Source organism: Gossypium raimondii, chromosome 6 (assembly GCF_025698545.1).
Source record: "Gossypium raimondii isolate GPD5lz chromosome 6, ASM2569854v1, whole genome shotgun sequence".
Lineage (NCBI taxonomy): Eukaryota > Viridiplantae > Streptophyta > Magnoliopsida > Malvales > Malvaceae > Gossypium > Gossypium raimondii.
Window position 1 is genome coordinate 1,788,074 of NC_068570.1, and position 14,675 is coordinate 1,802,748.

The 14,675-nt window shown below is 32.1% G+C and overlaps 2 protein-coding genes across 2 annotated transcripts; both read left to right on the forward strand.

The window, feature by feature from the left end:
* Positions 1–715: 715 nt before the first annotated feature.
* LOC105774724 (uncharacterized) lies at positions 716–3,057 on the forward strand. Its single transcript, XM_012597280.2, has 2 exons — positions 716–1,630; positions 2,423–3,057. Exons 1-2 carry the CDS (start codon positions 865–867, stop codon positions 2,929–2,931), a joined length of 1,275 nt encoding a protein of 424 aa, XP_012452734.1. The 5' UTR covers positions 716–864; the 3' UTR covers positions 2,932–3,057.
* A 3,029-nt stretch (positions 3,058–6,086) lies between these two features.
* LOC105771481 (scopoletin glucosyltransferase) lies at positions 6,087–7,842 on the forward strand. The gene has a single exon (XM_012592942.2). The coding sequence runs from the start codon at positions 6,183–6,185 to the stop codon at positions 7,689–7,691; it is 1,509 nt and encodes a 502-aa protein (XP_012448396.1). The 5' UTR covers positions 6,087–6,182; the 3' UTR covers positions 7,692–7,842.
* The last annotated feature ends 6,833 nt before the right edge of the window (positions 7,843–14,675 follow it).

The following is a 14,675-nucleotide window of genomic DNA, read 5'->3' on the forward strand; positions in this document are numbered from 1 at the left end:
AGACATATTTTAGTTTCAACTATTGATTATTTTGAATTTTTATTGAACTCAAGATTTAATGTCAATTAAAATTGTCATTCGATTGATCGAAACTAAACATATTTGATTATATTTTTATATATTTACTATAAGGACTAAAATCAATTTTTTGAAGAATTTTAGGGATCCCCTCCCGAGATTAGACGATCCTCATTAAATACATTGCATTCATCTTCATTAAAGCACACACTTTTCAATGAATGTTGATTGTTCTACAGCGATATATCTTCATGCCAAGTTCTTAAGAGCTCTTTACAAACATGAAATCATTGCTTTTGCATAGAAATTCCAAGGTTTTACATGGAATTAACTCTAAGTTCGACAAATACTATAATAAAAAACCAAGTTCCTTAATTTCTTGGCACTTTTCTCAAACTTTTTCTTCAACATTCCCCTTTTTACTCTAGTTTCAAAGAGTCAAAAATTTGTTTTAGAGAACTAAAGATACCATGATATCAATATACTATTTCATAAATTTAAAAAAAAATCTTAAATTTATCATTTATGAAGACAAAAATTAATTTTTGTTTTCATTTTTGCCCTTAATTATCACCTATTTTTTAATATAAATTTTTTTGTTGAAATCAATATATTCATCCTTATGAAAAAGGGTATTTTAATAAAGAAAGATTTGTGGGTTGACATTTAATAAAGAAAATGGACCCAAAAAAAAAACTTACACCATAGCTCTCCCTTGCCTTTTCTTGAACCAGTCTTTTTACTCCAACGCTTGCTTTGCCGTCTCTTTCTCCTTTCTAGTTTTCCTTCTCCTTTTCTTCTACATTTTCCCAGAGAAAAAAAAAAACCCAATAAGACTTTGTAGTGATGGTTGAATTGATGCATGTAACAGCAGCAGTGGTAATCATTGTTATTTTTTTGATCCTTTTGGTAGTGTTTATACTTAAGTGGTGTCTTCATAAAGAGAGTACTGAAGGTAAAGACATGGTTGCTGATCACCACTATGTTTTCCGACGTGGGGTGTCGGCAAAGCCATTGTTTAGTTGGTCTGATCATCCATCTCTCATCACAGATGCAGTTGAAAATGGATGGTCTAGATTTGGTTTCACACCCTACAACATATCATCATCAACAAGGTCATCAAGCTTGTTGGGATTATGTGCAGCTGTTGATTTTCTAAGAGGGAATGATGTTGAATTAAGTTGGGAAGTATGTCAAGGATCAGCTGATTTCATGCAAAAGGTTAGGCTAAAATCTGGGTCATCCATGGCTGCAGCATCATCAGCTGTTATTAGAACAGCTTTGCCTTTACCAGGCCCACCTTTAGGGAACACTGCTTTTCCTCAAGAAGCTTATTTTGAAATCAAGATTTTGTATTGCCATGGTGATGATGATAGTGGGAAGCTCAAGGAATTAGGTGAGAAAACAAAATTGATCCATGAACATCAAGATTCCCACCATGTTATTAACAAGGTTGATGAATTAAAATCTGCAACTAAAGATGATGGAAAAGGTGAAGAACAAGTGATGTTATCAATGGGATTAACAGCAGGTGGTTCTCTTCCTTCGAAGCTTCCTGGTACTTATCCAGGTTCCATTGGTTTCAATTCAGATGGTTCGGTCTTTCTTGACGGTAACTTTCTTTTTTCATCAACTTTCTATTTGGTAACTTCCATTTTTTAGATGATCAAATAAACCCCATTTATTTTATAATGTTAATCGAGATGAAATAGTATCCGAAGGATGTCAAAAATTGAATAAATCTGTGAAGGTAATTGAAAAAAGGGTCCACTGCCACATGATCACGAATTATGTATTAAGACCACTTAATCAGTTAATGATGCCACACTTTACTGCATGTGGAGTAACTGTGAAGCTATTGACTAAAAATGATGCATCAGTTTCATATAATTTATTGCAGTATTATGTGTACCAGTACATACCTACGTATCAAATTATAGGGGTTCAAATTTGTTGGTACTAAGTACCAATAAAGAGGAGAAGGTGAGTACAAGGCAGAGAGTCAATAAGGAAGAAAGGGAGTGAGGAAGAAGGGGAGAGTGACTCGGTCTCTTTTGTGCACTTGGGCTTATATAGGGATTTTAATTTTGTAAGATAATGCCACGTGATGAGCCGTATGATTATACAGACAAGTCAGAGGTTAGTGATCAGAAGTCAGGTGTCAAACGGGGCACTGCTATTGTAGGTTGATTGTTGTTATAGTAAGTGTTCCGTGGTCCTATGTATGTCGTTAGACATGAGTGTCAAATGACAGGTGGGCTCACTTGTCCTTGGTTGAGGGGTTATAGGTAAATAGTCTTAGGCGAAGAGTGTCTAACTTACCAGATGAGCTCCAGGGTTCAATTTCTTAATTCTAAGTTGCTTGTTTATGCAACTTTAACTCATGGTTTACACTAATTTTCAGGAATTAAGCTTATTTTCGAATCCGAGAAAGAAGACTGGGGGAAACCAGGGAAAGTGATAGGTTGCGGTTTCAATCCGAAGCAAAAGAAAGTGTTTTTCACATTAGACTCGGAGTTAGTACATGTAATAAACTGTAAGTCTGAGGAATTCGGGACACCTCTATATCCGACACTAGCAGCAAACGATGATGTTTTGGTTCTAGTTAATTTCGGACAAAGTGCATTCGTTTACAGTCCGGCGAACGGGCAACGGACACCGAATCCATGCTTCATTGGCCCTGTGGTGAATTCCCCTGCTGCTGCAGCAGCTTTAGGGTACGAAGACAGCAAAGAGCTATTTTCAATGGGGAGAATTGATTCTCAATGGCTTAATAGATGCACAAATAAAGGCAGCCATAATAATTATGGGACAAATTGTTCAACAATGGAATTTGATGAAGAATCTGAGGCTGATTTGTTTGAAATTGTATTGGATAATCATAATGGAAGATCCCCTAACTTAGTTTTGTAGCATGTGAAACTGAGATTTTGTTTGATTTTTTTGGAATGAGTGTGTGGGTTTTGGCGTTGAAAATTGAACTTGTTTTAGTTGTATAGTTTTTAATTGGAGTTTGGTAGATTGCAAATGCTTCAATTCTCTGCTTAGATATACAAATATTAACATGCGATCTATGGTTTGAATTAGTCGAATTATGATTTAATTATCTCTGAAATACTCTGATTTTTTTTAAATATTGTGAAAAATACAAGTATTTACTGCAGAGAAAAAAATTTGTCAATTAAAATAAACTGAAAGAAGATAATTGTTTAATGGGTGTCGCCGGTGAGAATTAAAAAAAATAGGTGAAATAAAAAAGAAAATTGAAAAGAGACAGTTGAAATAAATAAATAAATAACCGAAAAAAAATAAATGAAAAGCCCGTGATTAATGCTTGCTTCATAGGTAATTATCGTACTAGCACCATACATTTTTCAATTTTCTAATTTGTTTGTGTTTAGTTTTCTTTTCATTTCCCCTTTATTTTTTTCCATCTTTTTTCTATTTCAACTGTTTTTCTTCAGCATTTTTTTTTCGGTTTCACCTTTTTTAAAAAAAAAATTTCCACCAATGCTGCCTAACACCAGCAGCACCCATTAAAAAATTATTTTTAAATACATACGGGTGTTGCCTAATACAGTGGAGGCACAAAAAATATTCTTTCTTTTTTTTTAAATTTGGTGATTGAGTGATGATTAAAAGAAAAAAAAAGTAGTACCGTCAGTATGTCAAATTACACGTTGGGTGCTCTTAAAAACAATCTATTTCCATAAATAACTTTTCGCTATCCCATTTTTATAATTAATTAATTTTTTATATTATTTTTATATTAAAAAAAAAAACCTAAACATCCTAACGTGAGAGACTTGTGCACGTTTTGATCAACAATTCAATTTTAAAAAAAAATGAATACAGGAATAAAGAAATAAAGTAAAGCAGAGAAATTCGTCGGCTGAGATGCCAAATGCCGTTAAATGTGCATTAAAAATAAGTTGAATATTTATCCATGGATTCAGCTAACAAAACCAGTGCGAAGTCAAATTTATTTTCCATCAACAGAATGTTTGATGAATAATTCGTTTTTTTATTATTATTTATGTTTATTTATTAAATTAAATAAATGAATATAAACAAAATTTTGAGGTTTTCGTCTATTGTTCCGTTAATATATATTAATAAAATTATTTTGATTTGTATTTTTTATTTATAATATAATTATTAATATTTATATTTAATTATTTTATATCTAAAAACAATATATGTTTATTTATTGTTTGTTTGTTTATTTATTTTTCATGAACATTGTTCGTAAACATGTTCAATTATATGTTCACGAACATGTTTGATAACATGAACATTAAACAAACGAACATTAAGATTCATAATTTTAAATAAATGAACACAAATAAAAATTTTGAGATTCTTAACGAACACGAACCGAACACAAACAAAATTGAAATTAAACAAACGAATATGAACGAATAGAAGTTCGTTCATTCAAGCTCGATTCATTTATAACCCTAGTTGTAAATATGTGTGTACTTTATTGGATGAATCATTTTAAATCTGGTGCATTAAAAAAATAGTTTCAAAAAAATTTGAGAGGTCTCTGTTTTTTAACATGTTATATATCCAAGCTATCATGTGATAGATGTACTATATAACAGGTTATATATACAAGTGGAGGTGCACACATCATGTTACAACAAATGTTGATAGAACAACCACACCTAAGCCTGCTAAAGAGAAGTATACTATCACAGAAGGAAGGGTACACATTACAACTCAAAAGCCTTGAATGCAATTTTCAATCAAACAATCAAAATCATTTCTATGTGTAAATCTGTCAAAGATGCTTGGACACTTCTTTAAGATCAACATGAAGGTAATGTATCAATTCGTATGTCCGAGCTCTAGATCTTTTCTTTCAAGTTTAGAAATTTAAGAATGGATGAAGAATAATTTTGTTTTTTTTATCTTTGAAAGAAAGGTTCATTATAAAAGTTATTACAATCGAAGAAATTAAAAATGATACCACTTCCAAACTTGACGAGTTCATATGTTCACTTGCAACTTTTGAATTGGATTAAGAAGAATCTAAAATGTAGAAGGTGAAAGATGAAAAGAACATTGCTTTTAATGTCTAAATTGTGGTTACAACGTACACCTGATTCAACAATTACTTCTATTGTTGAACTTGGAGAGAAGCTAGTCTTACTCACTAAGAACTTCAATAGAGTATGCAAAACTTTTTGAAGAAAGAAGATATGAGAAGAATATCAACCGAGACAAAGGGAAAATCTTGTTGAAAGAAGATGCACCATCTCCAAAGAAGATGAGAATTGAAAGCCATGAATGTGGAGGTTTTGGACATCAAGAAGAAACAAAAATATTTCACTTAGTGGTTAAAAAAACCTCTCATAAAAAGAGCAAAAAAAAAAAATCAAATATGCTCTCATGAAAAATTTACATCAAATTGAGAAGTGAAAATTTAATCAATTAAGCCCCTGTTAATGTTGACCATGTTTAACCGTTAAATTTTGTTGATGTGGCTGATGGAGCAAGCAGATGGTGGAACGTGGCATCCATGTGTACCTAATAGCATGGTATTTTGCCACATCAACAAATATTTAAATAAAAAATAAAAATTATAAAAATATATTAATTTTTAATAATTATTTCAAAAAAATACAGGCTAAACAAATTAATAAATAAAAAATTTAAAAAATTATTAATAATTATAAAAAATTTAAAAAATATTACGAATTATAAGAAAGGTTCATCTTAAACCAAGCTTTTAATTAATTATTAGGTACAAAGCCTTTATGCTTTCTGGGTTTGGGTCTTCGGGTATTAACAGGCCTTTATATGATGTGCCCATGAATCATTGAAGAACTTTCCAATTAACCAAAACTAATAAAACATTGCCCACCATTATTGTATTTCTTCTTTATTTAGGGAAAACAATATTGTTTCTCAAGTTGTTCATGCAAATTACCACAAACATAGCCTACCATTGCCGTGTTTAATCTGTTTTTAGAGTTAGTTTATTGTTAATATTAAAACCTACTTCTAAAAACACACACACACACACACACACACATATATATATACACCCTTTACCCTTTGAATTTTGATATAAGAGTTTGATTACACATTTCAAACAAAAAGAAGGAGAAAAAGCTTCAAATTTGGCAAACAAGAGAAAAGCTTATCATCATAACATGGGAAGCGATGGAAATCAAATACATGCAATGTTTTTTCCTTACATGGCACCTGGTCACATGATGCCAATGGTGGACATGGCGAGGATGTTTGCTGCTTTCGGCGCTAAGGTCACCATTATCATCACAACCATGAATGCCCTTCGCATAAAAAACGTCATTGATCGAGATGTTAAATTAGGTCGAGACATTACACTTGAAATCATCTCATTACCTTCCACTGAGGTTGGATTGCCCGAAGGTTGCGAGAACGTGGTTTCAGCCCCAACCCCAGAAATGTCCATAAAGCTCTTCCATGCCATCGAATTGCTTCAACCCAAAATAAAAAAGCTGTTCAGTGATCTCCACCCTGACTGCATAGTCTCTGATTCTCTTTGTCCGTGGACTCTGGATATTGCCAATGAGCTTGGCATTGCAAGGATTGCCTTCAATGGAAGCGGATTCTTTAACCTTTGTCTCTTGGAGAATATTACACTTTATGAGCCTCATAAGAGCATCGAGTCGGAGACTGAAACATTCGTTGTTCCAGGACTGCCTCATGAAGTGAAACTCACTAGATCACAGTTGCCAGACATTGTTAAAGCCAAAAATAAATTCTCTGAGTTATTCGATAAGTTAAGAGAATCCCAGAGGAAGAGCTTTGGGGTGTTGATGAACAGTTTTTATGAGCTAGAGCCTGGTTATGCAGATCATTGTAGGAATGTTTTAGGAATCAAAGCATGGCATATTGGCCCCGTTTCTCTGGTCAATAGAGACACTGTTGATAAAGTTGATAGAGGTGAAAAAACATCAATTTCGAAGCACGACTGCATTAATTGGCTTGATTGCAAAAAACCCAGATCTGTTCTTTACATCTGCTTTGGAAGCTTAACTAGATTCAACAAAAAACAAACAACGGAGATTGCTTATGCACTCGAAGCTTCGGGCCATCCATTCATTTGGGTTGTTGGGAAAGTGTTAAAAACAAGCAACGGTGAGTTCGAAGATGAAGAGCAAGAGCTATGGTTGCCACAAGGATTTGAGGACAAAAACGGGCAAGGTTTACTTATTAGAGGGTGGGCACCTCAAGTGTTGATACTCGAACATGAAGCCATTGGAGGCTTCTTAACACATTGTGGGTGGAACTCGATACTCGAAGGGATTGTTGCAGGTGTACCCTTCATCACATGGCCGATTTTCGCCGAGCAATTCTACAATGAAAAGCTGGTGACTCAAGTGCTGAATTTGGGAGTATCAATTGGCAACGAGGTGTGGAAAGCATGGGCAACGGAGGATTCACTAGTGATAAAAAGTGGGGATGATATTCTCATGACGATTAATGCAGTGATGGGGGATACTGAGGAGGCAATTGATATGAACAAAAGAGCTAAAAAACTTGGGGAATTAGCAAAGAAAGCTGTTGAAGAAGGCCATTCATCTTATAATGATTTGAAACGTTTGATTGAGGATATCAAAATGCACAGAATATCAAAAAGTAATGGAGTTATCAAAAATTCTGGCCATGCTTGAAGAACTACCAAGTTTTCTAATGCTCTTATGGTAAATAGTTGATTTGAGTCTACATATTGATTATTCATCCGCTATACATATGTAAAAAAGAAGAAGATTTGAGCTATTTGTATTTTATAAAGAAATATGTGGTAAATAGTTGATTTGAGTCTACATGGTGATTATTTTTCTTGTGTTGTGCGTTTCATATTCTTGTTTATGTTAGGGATCGACCTGATTAAGCAACAAGTAACAAAAATAGCAGAATAAATTGAGAAATTGAACACACAAATTTAACGTGGAAAAACCCCTCCAAAGAGGATAAAAAACTACGAGCAAAGATAATTTTACTATAATGGCAAAAGAATGAAGAGTACAAAAGATGGAGATAAAACTAAACCCAAACCCCGAAAATAAAGAACCCTCAAAACGTAAACACAAAATTATCTAAATGTGTTATGAGTTCTAATCTCTAAATGGGGTGTTTTTTTTTAATGTTTGTAAAAGAGCCTATTTATAGGCTAAATTCATATGTCAAATAATAATAAAATAATCTAAACTAATCAGTGTTTGATTGAAACAAATAAACAGAGTTTAACTAGAAGATTATTTCTCAAATTTAACTGAAAATAAGAGTCATACTTAACAAATCTCCACCTTGACTCATATTTCTACAACGCCATCTTTGCCAAAGCCCGCCACGAGCCTATCTTGAATTATGCAGGGAATTAACTGAGTCGAATTTGTGCTTAGAAACTGGAAGACTTCTAGCCTTCGACTTGTACACTGCCAAATCAAAATTAATCCGGGTCTGATTTTCACGAACACAGTGCCCTAACTTTTCACAACCTGCATCCAAAAGAGAACCTCTCTTCAACGAAGCGATCATACATTTTTCCCTCCTATGACCAAGTTGCCTCCGCTTCAAACGAGTTGACTTCGACTCTGTAACGGACGAGGGACGTCCGATTTCACCGGTCACTGTAGAACTTTCCAGAATATAAAGACTGTCAGTTCTTTTACCTTTTAACAAAACGAAAGCTCCACGAGATACTTTAATACCGCTTGACTCGATGTTGATTCTACATCTTTTCAAGTCTAAAATACTCAAGGAGATGATATTCTTTCGTAAATCAGGTACATACCTAACATCTGAGAGTGTCATAATCGTCCCATCGTGTATCCTAATTTTAACAGTACCAATACCAATTACCTTACTAGATGAATTGTTTCCCATGCGCACAACTCCACCTTCAACCGAACTGTATGTGGAGAACCATTCTCTATTGGGACACATGTGGAAAGAACATCCCGAATCTAGGATCCACTCGGACATGAGCTTAGAGTTATCGCTCGTTGACACTAACAAGAAATCATCACTGCTTTCATCGATCAAATTAGCACTAGCTACATCTTCCTCGTTACTCTCAGCAACTCTTTTATTTCGCAGTTTATAACAATCTGCTTTGACGTGACCTAACTTTTTACAATAGCGACACCTTTTGTCTCGTTTCTTTGATGCTATCAAAACGGAAGTTTGCCTATTTGCCTTGCTATCCAAGTAAAGCTCATTGTCGAGTTTGTCTCTACTCAACAAATGACCATTCACATCTTCGAACGAGAGTTTGTCTCTGCCATAAATCAGGGTCTCCCTGAAAGACTTGTATGAAGGGGGTAAAGAGCACAATAATAGCATAGCTTGATCTTCATCATCAATATGAACCTCTCTTTAAATCATTTAAAAGAGTAATGAATTCACTGATGTGATCTCTAAGAAGCTCACCTTTGTTCATGCGAAACGTAAATAGACGTTGTTTCAACACTAAACAGTTAGCCATAGACTTAGTCGCATAAAGAGTTTCTAACCTTTTCTACAAGGCAGATGAGGTCTTCTCCATCAATACCTTCTGCAATACCATATTCGCGAGGCACAACTGGATTGCAGACAAGGCCTTTTCATCAAGCTCTTCCCATTCTGTTTTATTTAGATTCTCAAGTTTTTTTCCGGTAACAACCTTTTTTAAATCGGATTGAACTAGAATTGCCATCATCCGGACTTGCCACAGATTGAAATTTGTCTCACCATCGAACTTCTCAATTTCAAACCTTGTTGTTGCCATATTTGAATGGGTTGATCTATGAAAATTAAACTAGCTCTGATACCACTTATTAGGGATCGACCTGATTAAGCAACAAGTAACAAAAATAGTGGAATAAATTGAGAAATTGAACACACAAATTTAACGTAGAAAAACCCCTCCAAAGAGGATAAAAAACCACGAGCAAAGATAATTTTACTATAATGGCAAAAGAATGAAGATAAAATATGGAGATAAAACTAAATATTTTACAAAATATGGAGATAAAACTAAACCCAAACTCCGAAAATAAAGAATCCTCAAAACGTAAATACAAAATTCTCTAAATGTGTTATGAGTTCTAATCTCTAAATGGGGTTTTTTTTTAAAGTTGTAAAAGAGCCTATTTATAGGCTAAATTCATATGTCAAATAATAATAAAATAATCTAAACTAATCAGTGTTTGATTGAAACAAATAAACAGAGTTTAACTAGAAGATTATTTCTCAAATTTAACTGAAAATAGGAGTCATACTTAACAGTTTGATTGGTGATAAACTTGTTTGAGTAGAGTTGAGAGTGATATTTGGTGTTTATTGATTGTGGTTTTGTTCTCTATTGTGACGGTATGAATTTGGCTTGTAAGGGGTTATGAGTTTTAGCCGATAGAGATAAATTGTTACGGTTGTTTGATTTAGTGATTGAATAAGAGTATATTTTAAGTAAGGCTTCACAGACGTAGGACTTTTGTGTCTAAACTACGTTAACAAATATTGGTTTTGTCGTTTCTTCTTCCTCTCTTGTTTCCTGATAAGTTCAATTTTTGTTCTATTTATCGTTGCAACGAATTCTAGGCATAGTAGAATTTATCATATTTGCCGGCTAATTTTGTTTCAATTGGCATTAGAACTTTCCTTTATAAGGCACTTGAAGAGGATCCAATGATAAGTTTGAAACTATGGAACCTATGAGAGAAGAAATTTTGGTATCTCGGGCTCCGCTTCTAGTAGGCCCTTTAAATTACGTTTATCGGAAACCTCATATGAAGGCGTTTATCATGTCTGATGATGTTGCTGCTTGGGAGGCAATTGAAGAAGGCTGGGTACGCAGCCAATAGTTACTAGAACGGATGGAAGTAGTTGCCCAAAAGAAAATATACAATATAGAAAAGGATTCATTTACACCAACATAAAATTAACATCTTCCTTATTATTCATTTTAAAGAATTATATTTCTTGTTTGTATCCAAATATATATAACATAAAAATATTTCCGAAAAGACTTTAAAAAAGAAAAAGAAAAAAGGAGCCGAACCAAAGCTCTGGAAAATCCCACAACCTAATTGCAAAATTGAAAGCATCCCCATGATTGAAACCCCACAATCCAGCACATGTTATTTCTCCAACACATTGAAAAAAGGTTTTAATTTTATCATCAAAAGGGTTATTACCAATAAGAGGGCACACAAAGATCTTTATCAGCAATTTTGGTGTTTTATTTACGGCAGAAAAATTATATGATGGTTGACAAGATAAAAAGAATCCAATTTAGATTTTCTTTTTGTAATAATTATGATGTTTGAAATTAATTATTATGATGCAGGTCTCTTATAAGCACAATTTCAGATTTATGAATGTGATGAGTTCAAATCATCTTAAAACCTAACAACAATGTCAAAAGCTAAGCAAAGCAAATTAAAATTCGATAAAAGACAAGATTCGAAGACGAATTTTTTCGAGGAAAGGGGGAATGATACATGCACGGGTGGTTTGAAATTTATTAAATTCCAATCACCAAAGTTGTCAATTTTCAAACTTGGAAAATTAATAGATTTGCAACGACTTTTTAAATGAGATCCTGACATTTTTGGGTTGAGATGTCCCATGGCGATTGAAGATCGGTCGTGCATGTATCACATTACATTTATATGAATAATGAAAAACCTTAGATATTAAATTGTACTAATGAAACAACATGGTGCACTGTTTACAGTTAATTTTTTTGATAATTGGGTTAAAAACTTTTTGCTGGTAAGAATAGAATGAAATGGGGACAAAGATTGGTGCTTTGATAAAAATAAAAATAAAAGGTTGAGAATTAATTTTTAGTGATGTGGAAGCATGTGGGGTAGAAAGCACATGGGGGAATATGTTAAAAGAATAATGCAAATTCCTACATTGTTTATCCTAAAATAATAATTGAAATTTATTCAAAAAAAATTAATAATAAATTTTGATTTAATATATCAAACCTATAAACGAGTAGTGGTTTAAGATTTTTGTTGATACTTCTTTAATAATCAAGATTCAAATTCCGTTGATGTAATTTTTCCTTTCTTAATTTATAACATGATAAGAGTTCAAACCCTATTGATGTAATTCTTCATTCTTGAAACTTGAGCAATAGATTAATTGACTAAAGTGAGTTCATCCAGACCCGAGTCCAATGTTCAATCCACAGGCTTGCCTGTATGATAGTGTAGCGTGTGTGGGTCTAAGAGTTTGGACTCGTATTGTACCTAAAAAGTTTCCTCCTTCCTCAATTTGTAACTTAACTTTATGCAAAAGAAAAACCCTTATTGATGTAATTCTCCCTTTCCCAATTTGTAACACCACTCAAGTTCTAACCCCATTAATGTAATTACTCTTTTCCTAATTCGTAACTTGACTTCATGTCAAATAAATACTTTGTACTTAACATTCAGAGATACACTAAATTCGAGTCAAAAGAATAAAAAACAATATTCTCTTGCATAAAATATTCTCAAATTATGTTCAAATATTAGATTAGTCCTCAAACTTTAAAATATTTTATTAATATTTTTTGTCAACTCAAACAGAATCTAATATGAAACATATTTACGCATTTAAACCAAATTTAATAAATAAATTGATAAAAAAAATTTAGACACTAATTTAAAACTTGACCTTTGATGAAATTGAGTCAATCCTCATGTGCCCAATATTTGTTGAGTAACGTGGTATTTACTTCTAAAAATAGAAACGTAGAAATGTCCAATTAATGATGAATATTGCACCGGTATATAACTTTTGACTTTAGAGTTCTGACAAGCCATGTGAAGGTGTAACATAGAAACATGCGTGTAGGAAAATGAAACCCAAAATAATTGGACCGACATAAAACAACATATTGGAAATAATTCAACACAATGACATATGAATGTGTACTTTTGAAACCTTTTCAAGGTTGGGAAACTAAGATGGAATAATCCTTTTTTTTTAAATAATTGACATGCTAATCCCTAAGAAGGACCAAAAAAAAAAAAAAATGGGCCTTCCTTTAGTTGTTTGGTCTGAATTCGAAAAAGAAAATCTATTGTTGGGTGGGTTTAATTTTGATAAAAATATTATAGTAGTCTTCGTATTATATTATATAAAAGTAGTAAGTTAATTCATATACGTTAGATTAAAAATAAAATAATATTTTATCAAAATTGTGTTGTTAAATGTTTATTTGGTGTTTTATGTATAACGATGATAACAAATTTAACCCTTAGCCTTTATATATTTATTCAAAGGACTATAGATTTTGTTTCTAATTAAAATACATTGCATTAATAAATAATAATTCAGGTCTCATCAAATTGATTTTATGTAAAAAGATTTTACACAAACCTAATCCGAATAGAACAAAATCTATAGTCCTTGAACAAGTCTAATTTTCAGTTTTTGAGATTATATAAGAATAGTTAATTTTCAGTTTGATATTTATACTTCGCTCAAATTTGAGATTTAATCTCTATACTTGATTTTGAAATAATTTAGTACCTCAACTCTTGTAATGTCATTAGTTAGTCTAAATACTTTATTTTGATTAAAATGTTAATGTGAATTTTTAAAATTTGTTAACACTGTTAAAATTCTCTTTTAAATTCAAGTCTATTATATTGTCATTTTGTTACATGGATACCAAGTGAGTTTTTTTTAATTTCAAATTTCCACACCAATAAATTTAAACAAATGAATTTTAACAATGTTAATAAATAGACCTGCATTTTTAAACTTGAAAAGTAGAGATTAAATTTCTGAAAATAAAATTATGAAAGTTAAATTCCAAAAATATAAATAGTATAAAACTTAGAGCATATTGCAACCTTTAACTTTTTACTCTATAAAAGAATAAATATTTAACTCCATGTGAAGCATAGGTGGGAATACTAGTTTTGGAGAAAATGAATTTTAAACATTTTATTAATTTTAAAATTATATCTAGATTATTAGAATTTTACGATTTAAAATTAAAATTTAAGATTTAAGGTTTAGAGTTTTTTATTGAAGTAACGGAGGCTTATGAAATGGCTCCATTAATGTATTGATAGAAAAATACATCTATAGAGTTAAAGATGGATGGTTACATTTAAAATAGAAATTCAAACAGCTAATTTACCAATAAGATAAACTAATAATTCAAAACTAGGAAAGGATAATAACAAATTTATTTGAATGTTTAATATGCTACATTATTATACCCTGCACGATTGATGGTCACTAGAGCAACTATCTTAGATTGATGACAACAAAAAAAAATGTGGACATTTGATAGGAAAAGGTAGATTTTGCGATTTAGAGTTTTATGATGGTAAGCTCTTGTTGAGAGTTACGACAATGATTGACTAAATAAAAAATATATTGATTTTGAATGTTATGCGGATTGTGATATAATATTGTGAGTTATAGAATTATAATCAGCATATCCAAAATACGATTTGACATCTATTAAACAAGATTCTCAGTTGACTATCAAAATAATCAAGCATAAACGTCTCCACTTTGAATTAGTAGATAGTAGCCAATGGTAGGCTAATGATAACATAGCTGATTGATGAACAAGAATTGGCGTCGTTTTAGCCGAAAAAGCTAAATTGTTGGAGTGGATATCACAATAAGATGTCGTTCACCCGACCAAA

Coding starts and splice junctions, on each gene's coding strand:
- LOC105771481 (XM_012592942.2), top strand. CDS start 6,183: ATGGGAAGCGATGGAAATCAAATACATGCAATGTTTTTTCCTTACATG.
- LOC105774724 (XM_012597280.2), top strand. CDS start 865: ATGGTTGAATTGATGCATGTAACAGCAGCAGTGGTAATCATTGTTATT. Junction 1,631..2,422: donor TGGTTCGGTCTTTCTTGACG/GTAACTTTCTTT, acceptor ACTAATTTTCAG/GAATTAAGCTTATTTTCGAA.